Here is a 20,382-nt window from a genome sequence, read left to right as displayed (position 1 = left end):
TAAGGACACTGCTAAATAATCTACAACGCACAGGACAGCCTCCACAGCACAGCCAGCCTCAAATATCATCTGTGAGTGCAGAAGTTGAGAAACCCTGCTCAATTCATGCCTCGTTCCCATCCCCACTGGCTGGGCTTCCAGCCCCTTCCATCTGGGCTGTCACCTATCTAGTCATGGCAATGTCTCCTAACTGCTCTGAGCATACCTGCTTTGCCCAAAGGGTAAAAACATCTCCAGGTTTATCTTTCTTAAATTGTAAACGGGACCACTATTCACTCCCTTGCTCACAACCCCCTGGAGCCCCAGGGTCAGATCAGGCCCAGATACCGGCAGCCTCCCTGCCTCACAGCCTGGGCTGGGGAGGGGCAGGGCAGACGGGATCCCAAATCCTCTGGGATCTGGCCTCATTCTCCAATCCCACCCTGCTGGCCCCACCACACTCCCCGAGCCTGGATGAGTCTATCCCGCTCCTGAATCCCCCGGGCTCTCCCCTTCCTCCTCTCCACTTCCAAGGCCCGAAATTTCAGGCCATCAGCCTCCTCCCTCCTGCAGACTGTAAAAGTGGAAGGCAGAGGCCTAATCAGATTCCCATAGCCCTGAGCCTTGGGCTGTGGATCCAGTAAGCGCTCAATGCATGCTTCTTGCATATGAATGGAAAGAAGAAGGCAGAGGAGGAGACCCAGGAGCCTCCCTCTGCCACCCCCAGGCCTGGGAGTGGGACAATCAAGTTTGGGGACCACCCCTGGGGGATAGGGGAAAGAGGGAGGGACAACTCCTTGCCCCAGCTCCACCCCAGCCTCACTCAGCTGCACAGACAGAACTTGGGGTAAGAGGGCAGGGGTCGGGGTGGGGGTGTTCAGCCCTGTTTGCTGAGCCTGTCAGGTTTCTGCCACCTTTTCAGAGTGAGAGAGTGGAGGCAGATGGGGGTCACTCAGTTCCCTTCCATCCCCTGTGGACAATGAAGCTTTGAGACCCAGCACCCATAGGCTACTCTCTCCAGAGCAAGGGTAGGCAGGCTGTAGGTGTCCTGAGATCTCCCATTCCCAACACCTGCACACCCATATCCCAAGGCCCAAAAGCGAGCTGGCAGGAGGCACGTTGGCGTAGGAAAGCCCTAATTCCAGAGGTGAATGTCCTTGTGGCAAAGCTCCATCAGGGACACCAACTCCTCCCACAGGCTAAGAAACCCAGAGGGAAATGGCAGGGCACATTGGGAGCACTGACCCACCTCTCCCAACAGGGAGGTCAGGGAGGTCCCCTCCAGCCCACAGCAGCAGCCGGCATTCCTGGGCCACTGTGCCTAGCACTTAAGTTACCTCATCCCACGTACGCCCTTAACAAGCCTATGGTGTGGGCGACAGGCACATGGCCATCCAGCTTCTACGTGGCAAAGTTGGGTTTGCACCTGGGCAAGCTGACTTCTACACTTCTCAAATCAACAACAAAAATACAACCAAAGAAAATTCCTCATTCTCCACAGGGAGACATCCCTTTTCCAGACTGTCTGGTCTCACATCCACTGCTTCCTTTCGGGGGCAGGGGAGCCCAAACGGAAGCCCCCAACGAAAGCCACATGTCCAGCCCTCAGCATGCTGGGAGGGTCCTGGACCCCCGAGGGAAGAGCATCACAGTGTCCCGGTTCCTGCAGCCCACCTTCCCAGGAGAGGCACAAAGCACAGGTGAGAAGGTCATTACCTGCCAAGGCCCCACACTGCTCGGTGGCCCAGGAGCCGGAGAGCCACACTGCACGCCTCCGGCGTACAGGCCCGTCCTGACCTTCTCAGGCCCCAGACTCCTGAAGGGAAGCCCCGTGGGGCTTCTGGTACCCCGGGTGCAGGTTTGGGATTGGGGTAGTCCGAGGCCAACTCCAGCTCATTCTCCTGGGCACCTCTCCCCACTCACGCCTGCCGGAGCCAGAAGGAATCACGTGTTCAGCCTGCAGGGGAGCTGCATTTTCCTTCAGGGGCAATTTGAGAAGGGAGAAACAGCCATGGACTGTGACTCCAGGGCCCCAAGGGACCTGGAACATTATCACCCCCTGCAGAGTTCATCCTTTCATCTCCCACGTCCCTAAACCTCCTTGACAACCCTGTGCCGAGGTAGGCAGGGCAGATCGTTTTATTCCCATGATACAGGTAGGGAAACTGAGGCTCCATGAGGTGGGGTGACTTGCAGAGGTCACACAGCCAGTGAAAGCCTTGGGATGAGAAGTCCCAACTCGTGAGGGCAACCTATTCCCCTTTTCTATAAAAGCCCTTTAACCAGGCCCCATTTCCAAAGTCTGAGTCCCAAGAGGCACTGCAGGCAGCCACATAAGAGCTATACCTTAATCCAGGTAAGAGATGCCTCAGCCCCAGCCTGAGCCGCTTGGCCCAAAACCTGGGGGTCATCTTCCCTGCTCTCCCTAACTTACCTTGTTAAACTGGAACAGGTCCCGCTTGAGCCTCTCCCGCACAGGGTCGTGCCCTGGCCTCAGGAACCGCCTCATTTTGCTTAGTCTGCAGCCCCCACTGGAGACCTGGAAAATCAGAAGGAGCTGCAGGGGTCTGTCCTGGCACTCAGGTATCGATTAGGCCCGGCCCAAACAGGTAGAGCAGGGCCTCTCTCTCCGAGTCCAGTAGGCAGCCACCCCGGGGCCAGGCCAGCTTCACGGCGACCGCCCATGCACCCTGGCTTCCCCACGCTCAGATCTAGAGGCCGGCCCACCTCAGGGCTGAAGGCTCTCACCACCTGTGGCCTTATAATAGGGGCAGGAAAAGCTGGGGGAGGAAGCCATTTAGCCTGGCTTTATAAGCACAAGGAGGGCCGGCGGGCCCTGAGGTTAATTAGCTTAATTGTTAACCTGTTTTCTGAGAAACCATGAAACTCCAGCTAAGCAGAAAGGGAAACTTCACAAGCCTCTTCCTCCAAAGTCTTGTGGAAGGTAGAAACACCAAGGCTATCCTTCCCATATCAGAGCCCAAGCTGGGGCAGGGGAGAGGCCTGCGGTGACTCCAGGCCAGGCCACCGGGCAGATGCTTCTTCCTTCTGACCTCGGGGAAGGCTGTCCAGGGACTCTCGGCCTCAGCCTCTCCAACCAGCCACAGCCACGAGAAACTCGAGTGGGCACGGGTGGCACAGGGCACTCAGTCAGGGGGTGCTGGCCCATGCCACCGGGCCCGGGGTCTCTGCCGGTCCCCTCCCCTCTCTCTGGCTAGCCCCAGTCCAGCTTCCCTGTGCTCTCATGGGGTTGCTCAGAAAGGTTCTCTTTCCCATGGGCCCTAGTGGAGAATAATCAGGAGAAATCTGCTCCCAATAAAGAAACCAGCTCAAGGCCCCCAAACTCTCCACCCACCATAGAATCCATTCCCAGCCCAAGGGGAAACTATTTCTGGATTATCCTTGGGGGAAGGGGAAGGAGCCTCTGTGCTCCAGCTTCTGGTTTCCAGCTTGCTGACCACAGGACAGCAAGGCCCGTCCTTGGGAAACACAGACAAGGCCCACCCTGGGCACAGCTCCGTCCACTCCTAGCAGGATGGGGGAAGGAAGTGGATCCAGGCCCCACCCTGGAGGCGCGTGCTCCAGGCAGGGACAGGTAGAGACAGGGCAGCCCAGTGTTGAGTGCTCTGACTGCAGGAGCGAGAGGGAACACCTGGCCCGAAGTGGAGAGGCAGCTTAGATACCTTCGAGAAGAAGGTATCTAAGCCGAGGTTTGAAGGATTTTGGGTTCTTGGGAGGTGGCAAAAATTAACCATCAGGTCAGGACTTTGCATATGATAGGATCCCACGTGATCTGGGCAGTGTGGGAGAAGGTAGGTAACATGCGTGGCAGAGTTGGGGGTGTCTTCGGGCAGGGGAACCGAGGGCTTGCCATGCTGGGAGGGTGACCCAGTTTTGCAAAATCACACTGTAAAAAAGAGGCAGTCTTGTAATCCCAGCACTTTGGGAGGCCGAGGCAGGTGGATCGCCTGAGGTCAAGAGTTTGAGACCAGCCTGGCCAACATGGTGAAACCTCGTCTCTACTAAAAATACAAAAGTTAGCCAGGTGTGGTGGCGGACACCTGTAATCCCAGCTACTTGGGAGGCTAAGGCAGGAGAATTGCTAGAACCCAAGAGGCAGAGGTTGCAGTGAGCCAAGATCAGGCCATTGCACTCCAGCCTGGGCAACAGAGCAAAAACATCTCGAAAAAAAAAAAAGCAGAGCCACATCCCCCTTAAGTGAAAGGATCTGCACGGTCAATTATCTCAAAACCGAATACCAGGAACCAGCCCCCAGGGCGTTGTCACCTTCTGGGGAAACTGAAAAAGGGGGTCATTCTGGGACGCTCCTGCCTTCACATTTTGGAGGAGTCAGACCAGAGGTGGGGCTCCCACTTTGCTGGGGAAGAGCAGGTGGCTGGGAAACTCCCAGGGCCCACTTGATCCAAGGTCCCAAGGGGGTTCAGAAAACAGGCACCAGCTGGGAAAGGCCCGAGGGCTTCTGGAATGGAAGTGAGGGGACACCCAGATCTGCTGGCCCAGCGTTCCAGCCTGGGGGAAGGCAGCTCACACTCATAAACCAGTTGGACTCCTGGAGGGCTCACACCCCCACCCGGGGCCCAGGCCAAGGTCACTGGGTCAGAAGTCAGAGGAAGCTTGGTGGGGGCTCCCTGGAGAGTGACCACTGCCTTGCAGACTCCAGGGAGGGGACAAGAGGGCACAGGGCCATCCGTGCCAAAGACTCCACACAGGCTTCAAAGTGACAAGGCAGAACTGGCTTCAAAGTGACAAGGCAGAACTGGGGGCTGGGAGGAGGTGCCAGTAGGAAGGAGGAAGACAGGGTGTAGCAATGGCATCAGGAGGGCATGGACACTGAGCACCACCCACCCACCCACCCAAATGCTCCCTGGAGCACCTGCTGTGCAGCAGGGAGTGAGTGTACCAGACCCTCTGCATCCTATTCCATTTAAAACATTTTGCTCAAGTAATCTGTGCCCATTGTAGAAAAACCAAATACAGACGAGAAAATCCTCCCTAAACCCCAGCATCCAGAGTCACAGTCACGGGTCGCTGAATGTCCTGGCCATCTCCTTTCCTTGGCACTGTGTGAGTTTGTGAGCGTGGAGCCCCTCACACCACCCTGATCTGGGAAGCCGTCTGAAAGGTAAGTGGAACGTCCCCACTAGACAGGCAAGGAAACAGACCACAGCAGCAAAACACTCTGTCAAGGTCACCAAGTAGGAAGCGGCAGAACTCGGACTGGACCCCAAGTCAGAAGGGCTGTGGGTAGCAGTGATGGATGGATAATACAGAACAAAGGATGCCCAACGACACCCCTGCAGTTAAAAGGCAGGGACACGCACAGACACGCCACCAGATGCTGGCAGCTCAGAGCCGACCCGGCAGTCTGGGGCCTGGGGACTGGCTGCTGCTGACAGGGTGCTGGCGAGGTCTGGCTGGGCAGGGCTGGTGGCCTTGTGTGGACCTGCTGCTCTTCCCACACGGGGCTGGGACCTCATGGGTGTGGGGTGATGGAGCCAGGAGGACCAAGGCAGAGTGGGCATGGCATCCCCTCACTCCAATCAACCCACTGCCTAGGTCAAGGCATGGAAAAGCACCACGCTTCCTTGAAGAGGGGGCTGGTCTAGGCCTGGTGGGGCTCACCTCCAGGTGGCTCCTCAGCTCCCCACCCCAGACAAGCAGGTTCTCTGCACAGAAACTTCAGGAAGCCAGGCCTAGAGATGCCTGGTATGAACAGATCCTGCCTACTCAGCCCATTCCTGGAGGAAGCCAGGGGCTGTAAGGGAAAGAGCCCTGGGCTAGGGGCCAGCAGGCCAGGGCTCGCCATCACAGCACCGCACAGCTCCCCCAAGCCGCATGGCCTCCAGAGACAGCTCCTCTGTAAAGGGGGATGGCACTCCCTCCCACACAGATCCTGTAGAAGGAGCAAGAGCTTGGCATGGAGCAGACACTGTCCTAGGAAAGGGATACAGCAGTGACGGGGGGCAACAGACACTTCACAGGACACAAATCAGAAAATGGGATGATTTCCAACCAGCCGTGGTAACTCACACCTGTAATCCCAGCACCCTGGGAGGCCGAGACGGGTGGATCACTTGAGGTCAGGAGTTCAAGACCAGCCTGGGTCAACAATGGTGAAACCCCGTCTCTACTAAAAATACAAAAATTAGCTGAGCCTGGTGGTGTGCACCTGTAATTCCAGCTACTCAGGAGGGTGAGGCAGGAGAATCGCCTGAACCTGGGAGGTGGAGGTTACAGTGAGCTGAGATCGCACCACTGCACTCCAGTCTGGGTGCCGGAGTGAGACTCTGTATGAAAAAAAAAAAAAAAAAGTAACCAGAAAATGGGATGATTTCTGACAGAGGTCAGGCCTATCTCTGATCAAAAAAAAGAGATGGGCCGGGCACAGTGGCTCACTCCTATAATCCCAGCACTTTGGGAGGCCAAGGTGGGAGGATCACTTGAGCCTAGGAGTTTAAGACCAGCCTGGGCAACACAGTGAGACCCTGTCTCTAAAAAAAAAAAAAAGGAAAGGAGATTTTTTTCAAATTTACACGGAACAATAAAAATTTTGAAAAGAAAGGAGGGCTGGGCACAGTGGCTCATGCTTGTAATCCAAACACTCTGGGAGGCTACGGTGGGAGGATCACTTGAGCTCAGGAGTTCAAGACCAGCCAGGGCAACATAGGGAGACCCTATCTCTAAAAATAATAAAAACAAAATTAGCTGGGCATGGTGGCATGCACCTGTGGTCCCAGCTACTCAAGAGGCTAAGGTGGAAGGATTGCCTGAGCCTGGGAAGTTGAGGCTGCAGTGAGCTATGAACCCGCCACTGTACTCCAGCCTAGGTGACAGAGCGAAACTCTGTCTCAAAACAAACAAACAAAAAGGATTAGCCAGGCACGGTGGCAAGCACCTGTGGTCCCAGCTACTTGGGAGGCTGAGGCGGGAAGATCAGTGGTGCCCAGGAGTTCGAGGCTGCAGTGAGCTATGACTATACCACTGCACTCCAGCCTGGGCCAGAGAGCGAGACTCTTGTTTCTAAAAAAAAGAAAAAGAAAGAAAAGGAGGATGCGAAGATCCAGCAACTAGGCTTTGGCGGCCAATAGGTCTCAGTGACCATTCCCTTGTCAGAGCCTGTGCGTTCCCTGTTCCTACTGCCTGGGTCACTTTCCTCCAGATACCTTCATGCCCTCCCCTACCTGAAGCTGCAATCTCCTGGGATGTTCTCTCTCCTTCCCCGCATCGCTTTTCTCCTTGCACCTGGCCACGTTTGGACACACTGAATAGCTTACTTATTAATCTTGTTGATTACCTGTGTAATCCCCCACAAGCAGTAGCTTTCTTTTTCCTATTCAAGGCCTTTTGTCCTTTTATTCACTGCTGTATCCGAGTGCACACAGCGAGTCCTCACTCGTTATCTGTTGAATGAATGAATGAACAGAGGAGGCGAGGTCTCCACTGCGACTGACTGGTGGGAAGGGGCCAGCCACAGACAACTTGGGGCACAAGTGTGTTAGGTAGAAGGAACAACAGCTGCAAAGCCTCGAGATGAGAGAGGCTTCTATGTTTCAGGATGAAGACAAGTGGGGGGCCCAATGCAGAGATCTGTGCAGATGACATGAGAGAGATGACAGAGTGGGCCTCCTGAGCTGTCCTAGGCAGGGACCTGATGGGGCCTGCCCACCCCCCGTTCCCTCCTCCATGTCACTGGCCCTCTCTCCTTGGCCCTGTTGGCTGCTCCATCTACTCAGCCCCACCCTGGCCCCATTCACTATGGTCCCTGCTATTCTCTGTCTGAAATACCTTCTTGCCCCCTCAATCAGCCCGGCCCCTCTTCCAGGCTGGGTGCGGTGGCTCACGCCTGTAATCCCAGGAATTTGGGAGGCCAAGGTGGGCTGATCACTTGAGGCCAGGAGTTTGAGACTAGCTTCGCCAACACAGCAAAACCTCGTCTCTACTAAAAAGACAAAAAATTAGCCAGGTGTGGTGACGGGCGCCATGTGGTCCCCAGCTACTCAGGAGGCTGAGGCAGGAGAATCGCTTGAACCCAGGAGGCAGAGGCTGTAGTGAATCGAGATTGTGCCACTGTAATACAGCCGGGGCAACAGAGGGAGACTGTCTCAAAAAAAAAAAAAAAAAATGTGACCTTCCAAAAAGCCGTCCCATCTGAACCCATCCTGAGCATTCTCCGAGTCCTAGTAGGCTGGGAGGCTGTCCCTGTCCACCATGGTTTTAAGGGATTTTTTTTTTTTGGAGATGGAGTCTCACTCTGTCGCCCAGGCTGAAGTGCAGTGGTGTGATCTTAGCTCACTGCAACTGTGTTTCCCAGGTTCAAGCAATTCTCCTGCCTCAGCCTCCCGAGTAGCTGGGATTACAGGTGTCCACCACCAAGCCTGGCTAATTTTTTTGTATTTTTAGTAGAGCTGGGGTTTTCACCATGTTGGCCAGGCTGGTCTGGAACTCCTGATCTCAAGTGATCTGCCCGCCTCGGCCCCACAAAGTGCTAGGATTACAGGCGTGAGCCACCGCACCCAGCCTGGGATCATTTTATCCTAAGGGGTAAAGGGACCATTTTATCTCAGAGTCCTGAGAATGGTCAAGATGGGTTCAGATGGGGAAGAAACACACCTTAGAATAAAATGATCCATTGAAACATGGTGGACGGGACAGCCTCCCAGCCTCATGCACGTCTCCTGGCCTTGATGTGCTGTTTATTAAGCTGTCAGAAAAAATTAGAAGCAACCTAAACGGCCCACAACAGGGGACGGGCGAAGTGTGCTCAGGCCTATGACAAAAGGCTTCCAGTCATTAAAAGGAATAAAAGGGCCGGGCGCTGTGGCTCACGTCTGTAATCCGAACACTTTGGGAGGCCGAGGCGGGTGGATCACTTGAGGTCAGGAGTTTGAGAGCAGCCTGGCCAACATGGCAAAACCCCGTCTCTACTAAAAAAAATTAGCCGGGCATGGTGGTGGGTGCCTATAACCCCAGCTACTTGGGAGGCTGAGGCAGGAGAATTGCTTGAACTCAGGAAGTGGAAGTTGCAGTGAGCCCAGATCGCGCCACTGCACTCCAGCCTGGGTGACAGAGAGAGACTCCGTCTCAATAAATAAATAAATAAATAAATAAATGGACAAAAAACCATTTCATGGCATGGGACTATATGTACAAAGAATCCAAGAGTCAGGCAGAATCTATTAAAAATACCTATGTTTGACAATGTAGTCGGAAGGGTTATGGGATTAGTGGTGATTCTTTTTTCTCCTTTTTGTTTATCTGCCTCCTAGGCAGGGTGGATAAGAGGATCAAAGGGAGAAGGGATGAGGCCCCAGGCATGGTCAGGCGGGAGGGTGGGTCCAGCCCCGTCCTGCTGGTGGAATGTTCCTGTGCTCACCAGGCGTGGGCTCCTCTCCAGCCACCACAACCTGAGTGCGGAGAGGTACCCCCTAGAGACACCCAATAGTTAGGCCCGGAAAGCCGGGGAGACAGGCAGGTGGGACTAGCTGTGCGACCTTGGGCTTCAGGGTCCTGAGTAGAAAGGACTTTTCTAGTCCATCGTCCCGAGGCTTTAAAGCGGGGCCAGGGAGCGGGCTTGGCAAACTCTCAGGTGCTGTGCACTTAAGTGGCACACCTGGGAGGAACGTGGAGAAGAGACAAGTTCAGGAGCCCACAGGCTGAGGAGCCCCCCAAGTCCTCAAGTCTCACACCAGAAACGGTCACTGGGGTTGCCACCTAGCCAGAGCGCCACCTCTGAGATGAGGCTTCTCAGGAAAACCTTCTCCACCCCACTAACTTCTAAAGGCCATCCAACCTGTCTCCACTCCTGCCTGTCATCAGACCAGCCTCTGAGCCACCCTCCCTGTTCTGCCCTGCTCTGTTCCCTTGTGGTGGGCGCCAGGGTTTAGAGCCGGGCCGCACGAGGCTTGCTGCCTTGTGGCTGGTTCCCATCCACTTTCTACCCAAATCTGTGCCTTGCATGTGGAACCAGCCTGAGAGCTCCCTGTGGGCAGCTGATCAACCAGTTTCCTTCCCTCCTCACTGTTCCACTCACCCACCTCTGCAGCTGGCCGGCAAAACATTTCTGGGTCTAGGACAGGTGTCCACACACCTGGACACCCACCTGGAAAGAACAGGAGAGCTCTCCACTTGGTGACAGGCCAGAAAATCCACACTCTGGCCCGCCTTCTATCTCAAGAGCTCAAGAAAGGGACCAATGGAGGCAGAGAGAGAATAACTGCACAGGGGTGGACTTGCCTTGGGCCCCCTTTGCTCTAAGTGGCAGATGTGATTGTGCCCCAGAGGAGAGGGGACTCCCAGGCCAGACTGCTTCTCCCACCCTGCCACTGTTTGGGGCACTTGGGCTAATTTGTCCCTGTGAGACCAAGGCTTGGCCAAGCCGAGCCAGCCCTCTGGCCTGGAGATGTGGGAGGGGCCAGCCCTCAAGAAACTCCCTCCATAGCTCAGGAAGTTCCATTGATCTCATTGATCTGCTGGGAGAGTCCACACCCAGCAGCAGGACTCCAGACCCAGCCGAAACCAGAGAGGCCCCCGGGCCGCACCCAGTGCCAGCTGCCTGCTCTCAGGGCGTGCCACCTGATGTCCCATGCGCTCCTCTCCTCTTCGCTCGTGCTCCCCACAGCCTGCTGCTGATTAAGAAGCTGCCTTCCCCTCTGCGGCATCCTGTGTGAGGCCTGAGTGTGGCTGTGGCCTCCTGTTTGACGGATGTGAATCCGCCCCTGCACCTCCTACTCTGATGGCAGTGGTGGGCAGGGATCTAAACCACAGAGGCAGCTGCTGACCCCTGCGGCATCTGTGCCAACTCAGATGCCTGTAGCCGCTTTGCAAGTGCCCATGTCGCCCTGGGAAGCCCAATCTCCCAGAAGTACCAGGCAGGTCCCTGGCCAGCAGCTTAGCAACCAAACCTTGGCTGAAGGGCAGTTCCATGGAGTAGGATCCAGGGGAACACAAACCAGAGGGAATGGGGGCATGACGGGAGGACTGTAGTCCCCGCTGTTGTTAAATAGTAAAAGGGATTGAGAGCTAGCTATGGCTGGATGTGGCTTTAACACTTTACATCCATCTCATTTAATTCTTACAATTACTTATGAAGTGATCGATTCGGAGTGGCCCCAAGCTCCAACAATTAAGAGTCCAAGTCCTTTGCCAAGCTCAGTGGCTTATGCCTGTAATCCCAGCACTTTGGGAGGTCGAGGCAGGAGGATCCGCTGAACCTAGGAGTTCGAGACCAGCCTGGGCAACTTAGGGAGACCTTGTCTCAGCAAAAAACTTAAAAATTAGCCAGCCATGGTGGCACACACTTGTAGTCCCAGCTACGCAGGAGGCTGAGGTGGGAAGATAACTTGAGCCCAGGAGGTTGAGGTTGCAGTGAGCTATGATGGCACCACTGCGCTCCGGCCTGGGTGACAGAGCAAGACCTTTTCTCAAAAAAAGAAAAAAAAAAAAAATCCAAGTCCCAATTTGCATTCCAATCTGACTGCAGAATCCTCTGCTCAGGTCAGGCCTCTCTCCCAGGACAAAGGGGCTGCCTGCTCGCAGGCTGGATGGGCCCCATTTGGGGTCAGCCTCCATTCCCCCGACCATCTATCCTATGGAATCACAATCATCCCACAACCCCAAGAGGATCCTCCTGCCGTGCCTAGACTCCTCCTGAAGTTTCCTTTCTGTTGCCCCTCCTGGGCCTGTGAGGATGGGGTGGAGGGTGGGAATGCACCCCCATTCTGGGGGCCTTAGCCCCTTTCACAATCCAACACCAGACTCTCTCTCCAGGGAAGTGACTGGCAGCAAGTCAAGTCCAAGGAAAAGCAAAACCATTCTGGCGAGAAGATGGACCACCTGCCTGGGGCTGGCGTGGGCAGGCCACCCAGCCCATCCAATCAGGCCCCTTTCTAGGGCCTCCTACCTGCCCTAAAACTGGAACAGCTGTCCCAAGAAGCTTCCAGATGTCAGCTCCAGGAGGTAGGGACTGTGCTGGCCTCATCCAGGTGCCTCATGGGAGGGACTGGAATTTTATTTAAACAGCTCCCTCAATTCCTTCAAAGTTTTGCTCAAATGTCACCTTCTGGCAGAGGCCCACTCTAACCACCTGTTAAAGTTGTAACCTGCCCCCTACCATGCGGGTTCCCAATTGTTGCTCTAGTTCTTTTTACCCTATAGCCCATATCACTTTTAACACATAATTTATTAGTTACTTTTACTTTCTGTCACTCAGGCTTCTCACCTTTTAGAAAGAACTTTCCACGATGGCAGACATCTTTGCTTTGCTTAAGGATCACATCCAACATCTAGAACCACACAAGAGGCATCAGAAAATACTTGAATGGGCCAGGCGCGGTGGCTCACGCCTGTAATCCCAGCACTTTGGGAGGCCGAGGCGGGCAGATCATGAGGTCAGGAAATCGAGACCATCCTGGCCAACATGGTGAAACCCTGTCTCTACTAAAAATACAAAAAATTAGCTGGGCGTTGTGGCGGGCACCTGTAGCGCCAGCTACTCCGGAGGCTGAGGCAGGAGAATAGCATGAACCCAGGAGGCGGAGCTTGCAGTGAGCTGAGATCACACCACTGCACTCCAGCCTGGGTGACAGAGTGAGATTCTGTCTCAAAAAAAAAAAAAAAAAGAAAGGCCAGGCGCGGTGGCTCACGCCTGTAATCCCAGCATTTTGGGAGGCTGAGGCAGGCAGATCATGAGGTCAGGAGGTCAAGACCATCCTGGCTAACACGGTGAAACCTTGTCTCTACTAAAAATACAAAAAATTAGCCGGGCGTCGTGGCGGGCACCTGTAGTCCCAGCTACTTGGGAGGCTGAGGCAGGAGAATGGCGTGAACCCGGGAGGCGGAGCTTGCAGTGAGCCGAGATGGTGCCACTGCACTCCAGCCAGGGCGACAGAGCGAGACTCGGTCTCAAAAAAAAAAAAAAAAAAGAAGAAAGAAAATACTTGAATGAATGAATGAACAGTTAAGACTGACTAGGGATTAACTAGAAAAGGTATCTGCCAATCACTGACCCCACGAAACACTGAGGTAGGACCCCACAGGGTTCTCAGGGAACTTCTCTATCCTGTCCTCAAGTCTCCAGCCAAGGCCAGGGCCCTGTGGACGTCATGCCTGGCATCCTGTTCGGAATACCCTTGTGGACCCTGCCTTTAACCAAAGCTCCAGGACCCCCAGAGAATTCCAGAATTATATTAAATGTTAATATTATTTACTAGAGGGCTGGGTGCAGTGGCTCACGCCTATAATCCCAGCACTTTGGGAGGCCGAGGCAGGTGGATCACATGAGGTCAGGAGTTAGAGACCAGCCTGACCAACATGGTGAAACCCTCACTCTACTAAAAATACAAAAATTAGCCAGGCGTGGTGGTGCATACCTGTAATCCCAGCTACTCAGGAGGCCTAGGCAGGAGAATTGCTTGAACCCGGGAGGCAGAGATTGCAGTGAGCCGAGATCGCGCCACTGCACTGCAGCCTGGGTGACAGAGCGAGACTCAGACTCAAAACAAAAAAACAAACAAAAAAATTAGCTGGGCGTGGTGGCGGGCACCTGTAATCTCAGCTACTCGGGAGCCTGAGTCAGGAGAATGGTGTGAACCCAGGAGGCAGAGCTTGCAGTGAGCCGAGATCGCGCCACTGTACTCCAGCCTGGGCAACAGAGCGAGTCTCTGTCTCAAAACAAACAAACAAAAAATTAGCTGGGCATGGTAGCGGGCGCCTGTAATCCCAGCTACTGGGGAGGCTGAGGCAGTAGAATCACTTGAACCTGGGGACGCTGCAGTGAGCCGAGATCATGCCATTGCACTCCAGCCTGGGGCACAGAGCAAGACTCCGTCTCAAAAAAAAAAAAAAAGTGTGTGTGTGTGTATATATATATATATATAATTTATTACAGTCATATGGTCCTGTGTCCAGATGTCCCTCTCATCAAACTCTGGGAACACTGAGTCAGGTGTCTCGAGAGAAGGCTCCAGTCTCTGCCGAATTCCTGAAGGGTAGAGTCAGGTGCCTTGCAGCCTCCTTGTCCCCACGCCCACAGCAGCCTCTCCTAGCTCAAGAATTCGCTGTGGTTCCTGGGAAGAAGAGTGGGGTGAGTATTCAAAGCCACTTTCCTCTGAAAGGCAGGGCTGTGGGGAAGGCCACCGAAAAAGGACCTGAGCAAAGCCATGGCCACGGGCACAGCGAGCGAGGGTCTCCTTGGAATTCCTAGGGAGCCAGGGCTGGGGAGGGCAAGCAGTGCTAGTGGCCCTGCTGGGGGATGCCGGTCTTCTGCCCTGTCCCCAGTTTTCTCCCTGCAAACTGCTCCTGACAGAGGAAAACAGCATTGCCAAGCAGACCTGGCATGCCTCGCCCCAGGAGGAACCCTGAGAACGACATCACCTAAGAGAGATAAGAGGGCCTCTCAGAGCTGAGGACTGAGGACAAATGAGTCCAGGCTGCCAGTGCTGCTCAAAGCAGCCGGCCCAGGAGAAAGAACATTGGTCTCTTGGGTCTCCATTCTGGCCCCCAACTCAGGTGTGTCAACAGCTGCTTTTGACTCATCTGGAAAGACCAGGAAGGCCGAATAGCTCCCCGGGGAAACTAAACTCCTTAGATGGCTCCTGGAGGCTCTTGCCAGAGATGCGCAGATCTCCCACAGTGCGGGCAGGGGCTCACTGGCCACCTGGCCCTGGGCAGCACTTCGTCTTCCGAAGGGAGGGTCCCGGGGCCGGGAAGTCCTGGCAGGAGAGGACATCCTCTCCCCAAGCAAGGTTGAAAGGGGGCACAATGGCATTCCTAGAAAGTCTCCTAATGCCAACAGAGCAGCACAGGCCTGTACTCTCTGCCCTGCCACCCAGCAAGGTGAGGAAGGTGTACCCAGCAAGCACTCCTCAGCTGGGGCAGAACTCAGAGCAGGTTTAATCCTGCACTCTCCGACATCCCCACTACAGGAAAGACTCCCAGGCAACCGGCTCTCACTCTTGGCCCTCCCAAGGAGCAAGGGAAGCATCAAGGGCCACTGGAATGCAAGGTCCGTTTAGGAGAGGCCACGCCCTCCACTGCTGCCCTCAATTCCTGAAAAAGGTCCTCGCTGAAAAACTTCTGACCCCTAGAGACTTTTTTTCTTTTTTTGAGTTAGGGTCTCACTCTGTCACCCAGGCTGGAGTGCAGTGGCGCCATCATCGTTCACTGCAGCCTCAAACTCTTGGGCTCAAGCGATGCTCCTGCGATCCCATGTAATTGGGACAACAGGTGCACACCACGATGCCCGGCTAGTTTTTTTTTTTTTTTTTTTTTTTTGAGACAGAGTCTCGCTCTGTCGCCCAGGCTGGAGTGCAGTGGCGCGATCTCGGCTCACTGCCAGCTCCGCCTCCCGGGTTCACACCATTCTCCTGCCTCAGCCTCCCGAGCAGCTGGGACTACAGGCGCCCGCCACCACGCCCGGCTAATTTTTTGTATTTTTAGTAGAGACATGTTTTCACTGTGCTAGCCAGGATGGTCTCGATCTCCTGACCTCGTGATCCGCCTGCCTCGGCCTCCCAAAGTGCTGGGATTACAAGTGTGAGACACCGCGCCCGGCTGATGCCCAGCTAATTTTTTAAAAAAATTTCTGTAGAGACTTGATCTCACTGTTGCCCAGGCTGGTCTTGAACTCCTGGGCTCAAGCAATCCTCCCTCCTCCACCTTCCAAAGCACTGGGATTACAGGCATGAGCCAAAATGCCCAGCCAGAGACTTTAAAATATTACAAATTCATGAGCCGTCAGCTGATTTCCAGAGAAGACAAATTCCCTAAACCCATCAGGCACTTCCAAAAGGCCCAAGTGCCCACCCAAAGGCCTGGGAGAGACCGACGCCTCTTATGCTTCATGGAAGCTGAGTCCGCCCTCACTGGGTGCCTGCTGTGTGGCAGGTCACGCGTGCTGGTGACCTTTCTCATCTTCTCATCTGTGAAAACAAAGCTCAGCATGGGTCAGTGACCACACTAAGGTCACACAGCAAGAACTCGGCAAAGAACGAGTCAAAACTACACCTGAAGCCTAGAAAGACACTAAAAATCTTTTTTTAAAAATTATTATTATTATTATTTTGAGACGGAGTCTTGCTCTGTCACCAGGCTGGAGTGCAGTGGCGCGATCTTGGCTAACTGCAACCTCCGCCTCCTGGGTTCCAGCGATTCTCCTGCCTCAGCCTCCCGAGTAGCTGGGATCACAGGCACGCACCACCACGCCCAGCTAATTTTTGTATTTTTAGTAGAGACGGGGTTTCACCATGTTGGCCAGGATGGTCTCGATCTCCTGACCTCATGATCCGTCCGCCTTGGCCTCCCAAAGTGCTGGGATTACAGGCGTGAGCCACCACACCCGGCCTAATTATTTTTTTATTTTTTGTTTTTAAAGAGATGAAGGATAGAAGGATGAAGGATGAAGATAAAGGACTGTCAGGGGCAGGGTGCAGTGGCTCATGCCTGTAATCCCAGCACTTTGGGAGGCCGAGGCAGGCAGATCACCTGAAGTCAGGAGTTCAAGACCAGCCTGGCCAACATGGTGAAACCCTGTCTCTACAAAAAATACAAACATACAAAAATTAGCCAGGCCTGGTGGCGCCTGCCTGCAATCCCAGCTACTCAGGATGCTGAGGCAGGAGAACTGCTTGAACCTGGGAGGCAGAGGTTGCAGTGAGCTGAAATCACGCCACTGTGCTCCATCCTGGGCGACAGAGGAGACTTTATCTCAAAGAAAAGAAAAAGGACTGTCAGGCAGGAGGGATAATTTTTTGCTCTCTTTTTTTTTTGAGATGAAGTCTCACTTTATTGCCCAGGCTAGAATGCAATCGCACGATCTTGGCTCACTGCAACCTCTGCCTCCTGGGTTCAAGCGATTCTCCTGCCTCAGCCTCCTGAGTAGCTGGGATTACAGGCGCTCACCACCACGCCCAGCTAATTTTGCATTTTTAAGTAGAGACCGGTTTCACCGTGTGGGCAAGGCTAGTCTCGAACTCCTGACCTCGTGATCCGCCCGTTTCGGCCTCCCAAAGTGTTGGGATTACAGGCATAAGCCACCTTGCCCGGCCTAATATTTTGCTCTCTAATTTTACACTTTCTACAATGTTTCCTTTTTCCCACTATGGGCTCCTACTGCCTTTTCTATTTTTTAAATGAACAGCGATCACCTGGGATTATGGGCCATTTTTTGTTTGTTTGTTTGTTTTGAGATGGAGTTTCGCTCTTGTTGCTCAGGCTGGAGTGCAATGGTGTGATCTTGGCTCACCGCAACCTCCACCTCCCGGGTTCAAGCGATTCTCCTGCTTCAGCCTCCCGAGTAGCTGGGATTACAGGCATGTGCCACCATGGCCAGCTAATTTTATATGTTTAATAGAGACAGGGTATCTCCATGTTGGTCAGGCTGCGCTCAAATTCCTGACCTCAGGCGATCGGCCCAACTTGGCCTCCCAAAGTGCTGGAATTACAGGTGTGAGCCACCACGCCTGGCCTTTTCTTCTTTTAATGTTGTGGTATATTAAAAAGTTATTTATACTAACGGGTCTGGCGTGGCAGTTCACACCTGTAATCCTAACACTTTGGGAGGCAGGAAGATCACTTGAGTCCAGGAGTTCAAGACTAGCCTGGGCAACATGGCAAAACTCCCTTTCTAAAAAAAATACAAAATTAGCTGTGCATGGTGCTGCACGCTTGTAGTCCCAGCTACTCAGAAGGCTGAGGTGGGAGGATCACTTGAGCCTGGGAGTTCGAGGCTGCAGTGAGCCTCCATCTCCCAGTGATTGCACCGCTGCACTCCCGCCTGGGTGACAGAGCAAGACCCTGCCTCAAAAAAAGAAAAAAAAAAGTTACTAACAGCTGGGCACAGCGGCTTACACCTGTAATCCCAACGCTCTGGGAGACTGAAGTGTGAGGGTCACTTGAGTCCAGGAGTTTGAGACCAGCCTGGGCAACATATGGTGAGATCCCATCTCTACAATTTAAAAAAACATATTATTAAAGAAAAAAAGAATTTGATCAACTTAGTTTAAAAAAAAGAAAAAAGTTACTTTTTTTCTATTTTATTTATCACTTATGAATGTAGTGTCATTTTAATATAATTAAAAAGCATATTAATCTGACACCAAAGGGGAAACTCCATTGCCTCAAGGAAGAATGGGGATGCCAAATGACCCTGGAAACCCTGTCCAGGGGCCCCCACAAAGATGGGCCCAGTCTAACTTCAGAGGAAAGGAGTGAACTCTGATTAGAAGCTTAAGAGCTGAGTTTGAGTTCTGTCTGCCACAGCTAGCACTGTGGGAAGATCGCCTAAGAAAACTAAACCCCAAATCCCAGTTCATAAAATAAAGTTGAGACATCTCTCCCACAATTCTCCTTGTGCCTCTGTTCACACAGACCCAGACAGTTTTCCACAAATGCCACTTTTTTTTTTTTTTTTTTTTTTTTTTTGAGACAGGGTCTCACTCTGTCCCCAGGCTGGAGTGTGGTGGCGCCATCATGACTCACTGCAACCTCCACCCCCTGGGCTCAGGCAATCCTCCCACCTCAGGCTCCTGAGTAGCTGGGACTACAGGTGCACGCCACCATGCCTGGCTAACTTTTTTTATTATTTGTAGAGACAAGGTCTCACTATGTTGCCCAGGCCGGTCTCAAACTCTTGGGCTCAGGCGATCCTCCTGCCTTGGCTTCCCAAAGTGCTGGGATTACAGCTATGAGCCAATGCACCCAGCCTCAACTGCCACTTCTGACCTTGGCTTCCCCCGGGCTGGGCCACAGCTCTTCTGTCGCAGCTCTGCTTTTCCTACCAGCGTTTCCTTGTCACCTTGACACACCCATTCCCTCCCTGCCGGCTCCCTGCTCAGAATCCTCTCTGTAGCCTCTTCAAGAGAACAAGTTCTCTTGAACTACAAACTCCTGCAGGGGGTCCCTGGAGCCCAGGTTAAGGCTGCCGGCAGTCGCATACGGATCCCCAGGGGAAGGGGCGCCCTCCTCACTCAAAGCTCACCTGTTTAGGTGAGAGCCTCAAAGCGCCACTCCACAGCTCCCCTCGTTACGGTCAGTTCTCCCCACAGCCAAGGCCCAGTGTGTCCACCAATCGTCCAGCCGGAACAAACTAAGACACACTTTCTTCGGCAAGATAGAATTTTCCACTTCTCGCCAAATCCCACAGCGCAAACCCCACCCGTCAGCATGGAGGGCAGACTGGGTCTCCGCACCGTCATGTGAAGGTGTCCAAAGCCGCCCCAGCTGGAGAAAGGCCGGAGACCGAAGTCCCTCCCGCGGGCTTCCTGCGTCCGGGGATTAGGAGGCACAAAGGGCCGGCAGGGACACAGCCCAGATGGCAGGGGCAGGGGCTAAGCCGCCAGGGCACCGCGCTCCGGCCGCCGCCCGTGGGGAGGGGGTCACCGCAGACCCACGTCGCCAACCTCGCTGGCCTGGCGCCTGCACGTGGACCCGGGGACTCCGTCTCTGCCCGCGGTGCCCCCCGCACCCAGCCGGCCCGGGCACCTGTTCTCCTGCTCTCCTAAGCCAACATTATTGTGCAAACCCAAGCCCAAGTTTCAGTCATCGCGCTGATCAGGCAGAGAAGTTCCCCGCGGAACTTTCTACAGGTGTCTCTCTCCCAGGCCAACACAGTGACGCGGACAGGGGCGAGGCGCGCGGACCTGGGCGCAGCCCTCCCGCCCTGGCCCGACAGCCCAGGGGTCCTGGGCCTCCCCGGCCTCCCCGCCCCGGGTGGAAGCCCCGAGGGGGCGGGCCCGGCTGGGCGAGTCCAGCGCGCACCTCACCTGGAACCCCGGGCCGGCCCCCGCCCGAGGCCTCGGCGTCCCTCGGCGCCCGCCGCCGGCCCCGCTCGCTCCACCGCGCCTGCCCACGGGCTGCTGGGCGGCCGTCTCCTTCCTGCTCACCTCCGGCGCGGCGAGCCTGGGGCGGAGCCGCGCTATTTACATAAAGGGCGAGCCTGCCGGGGCCCAGCGCCCCGCCCCCGGCCCGCCCCCCGGCTCGGCGCCGCTGGGGCGGGGGCACCCTCGCGGGTGGGGGCTGCGCTCCCGCCAATCCGCGGCCCCGGGGAGCGTGGGGCGGGGCCTCGTGAACTGGATCGGGGTTCCGCAGGCCCGCCCCGGCCTCACCTGCGCGCACCTGGACGCAGAACGGCGCGCCGCGCCCAGTGTCCCGCCGCCTCCTGCAAGCGGAAATAGTTCCCGGAACGCCCGCGGTCCCGTGCCGCCTCCCAGACTCCAGGGGAGCCGTCCCTCCAACTCCCCGGAGCTGCCGAGGGAGGGGCGGATCCGGGCCAGCTCCTCTGCCAGAGCCCAGCCCAGAGACGGTGACAGGGGACGCAGGGCCGGGTTTCCAGCCCCACGAGAGGGATGGTGTGGGGACCGGGGCGTCGCGGCGAGACGCCTTTCCTCG

At 55.0% G+C, this 20,382-nt stretch overlaps 1 protein-coding gene across 10 annotated transcripts in view; it reads right to left on the bottom strand.

Moving 5' to 3' along the window:
* LLGL2 (LLGL scribble cell polarity complex component 2) overlaps positions 1-19,893 on the bottom strand; it is a 48,717-nt gene extending 28,824 nt beyond the window's left edge. For 8 of the 10 annotated variants that reach the window (XM_054457419.2, XM_054457421.2, XM_054457425.2 and 5 more), the window contains exons 1-2: positions 19,758-19,893; positions 2,414-2,518 (exon numbers count right to left, since the gene is read on the bottom strand). In XM_054457419.2, the coding sequence (XP_054313394.2) occupies positions 2,414-2,488 (75 nt within the window). In that variant the 5' untranslated portion in view covers positions 2,489-2,518; positions 19,758-19,893. Of the gene's footprint in view, positions 1-2,413; positions 2,519-12,217; positions 12,241-19,752 lie in introns of those variants that run through there. The other 2 variants (XM_054457420.2, XM_063657116.1) reach the window with 2 other exon arrangements.
* Positions 19,894-20,382: the final 489 nt, after the last annotated feature.

This window comes from Pongo pygmaeus, chromosome 19 (assembly GCF_028885625.2).
Source record: "Pongo pygmaeus isolate AG05252 chromosome 19, NHGRI_mPonPyg2-v2.0_pri, whole genome shotgun sequence".
Lineage (NCBI taxonomy): Eukaryota > Metazoa > Chordata > Mammalia > Primates > Hominidae > Pongo > Pongo pygmaeus.
Note: the sequence above shows the minus strand (reverse complement) of the source record. Positions and strands in the feature narration are given on the sequence as shown.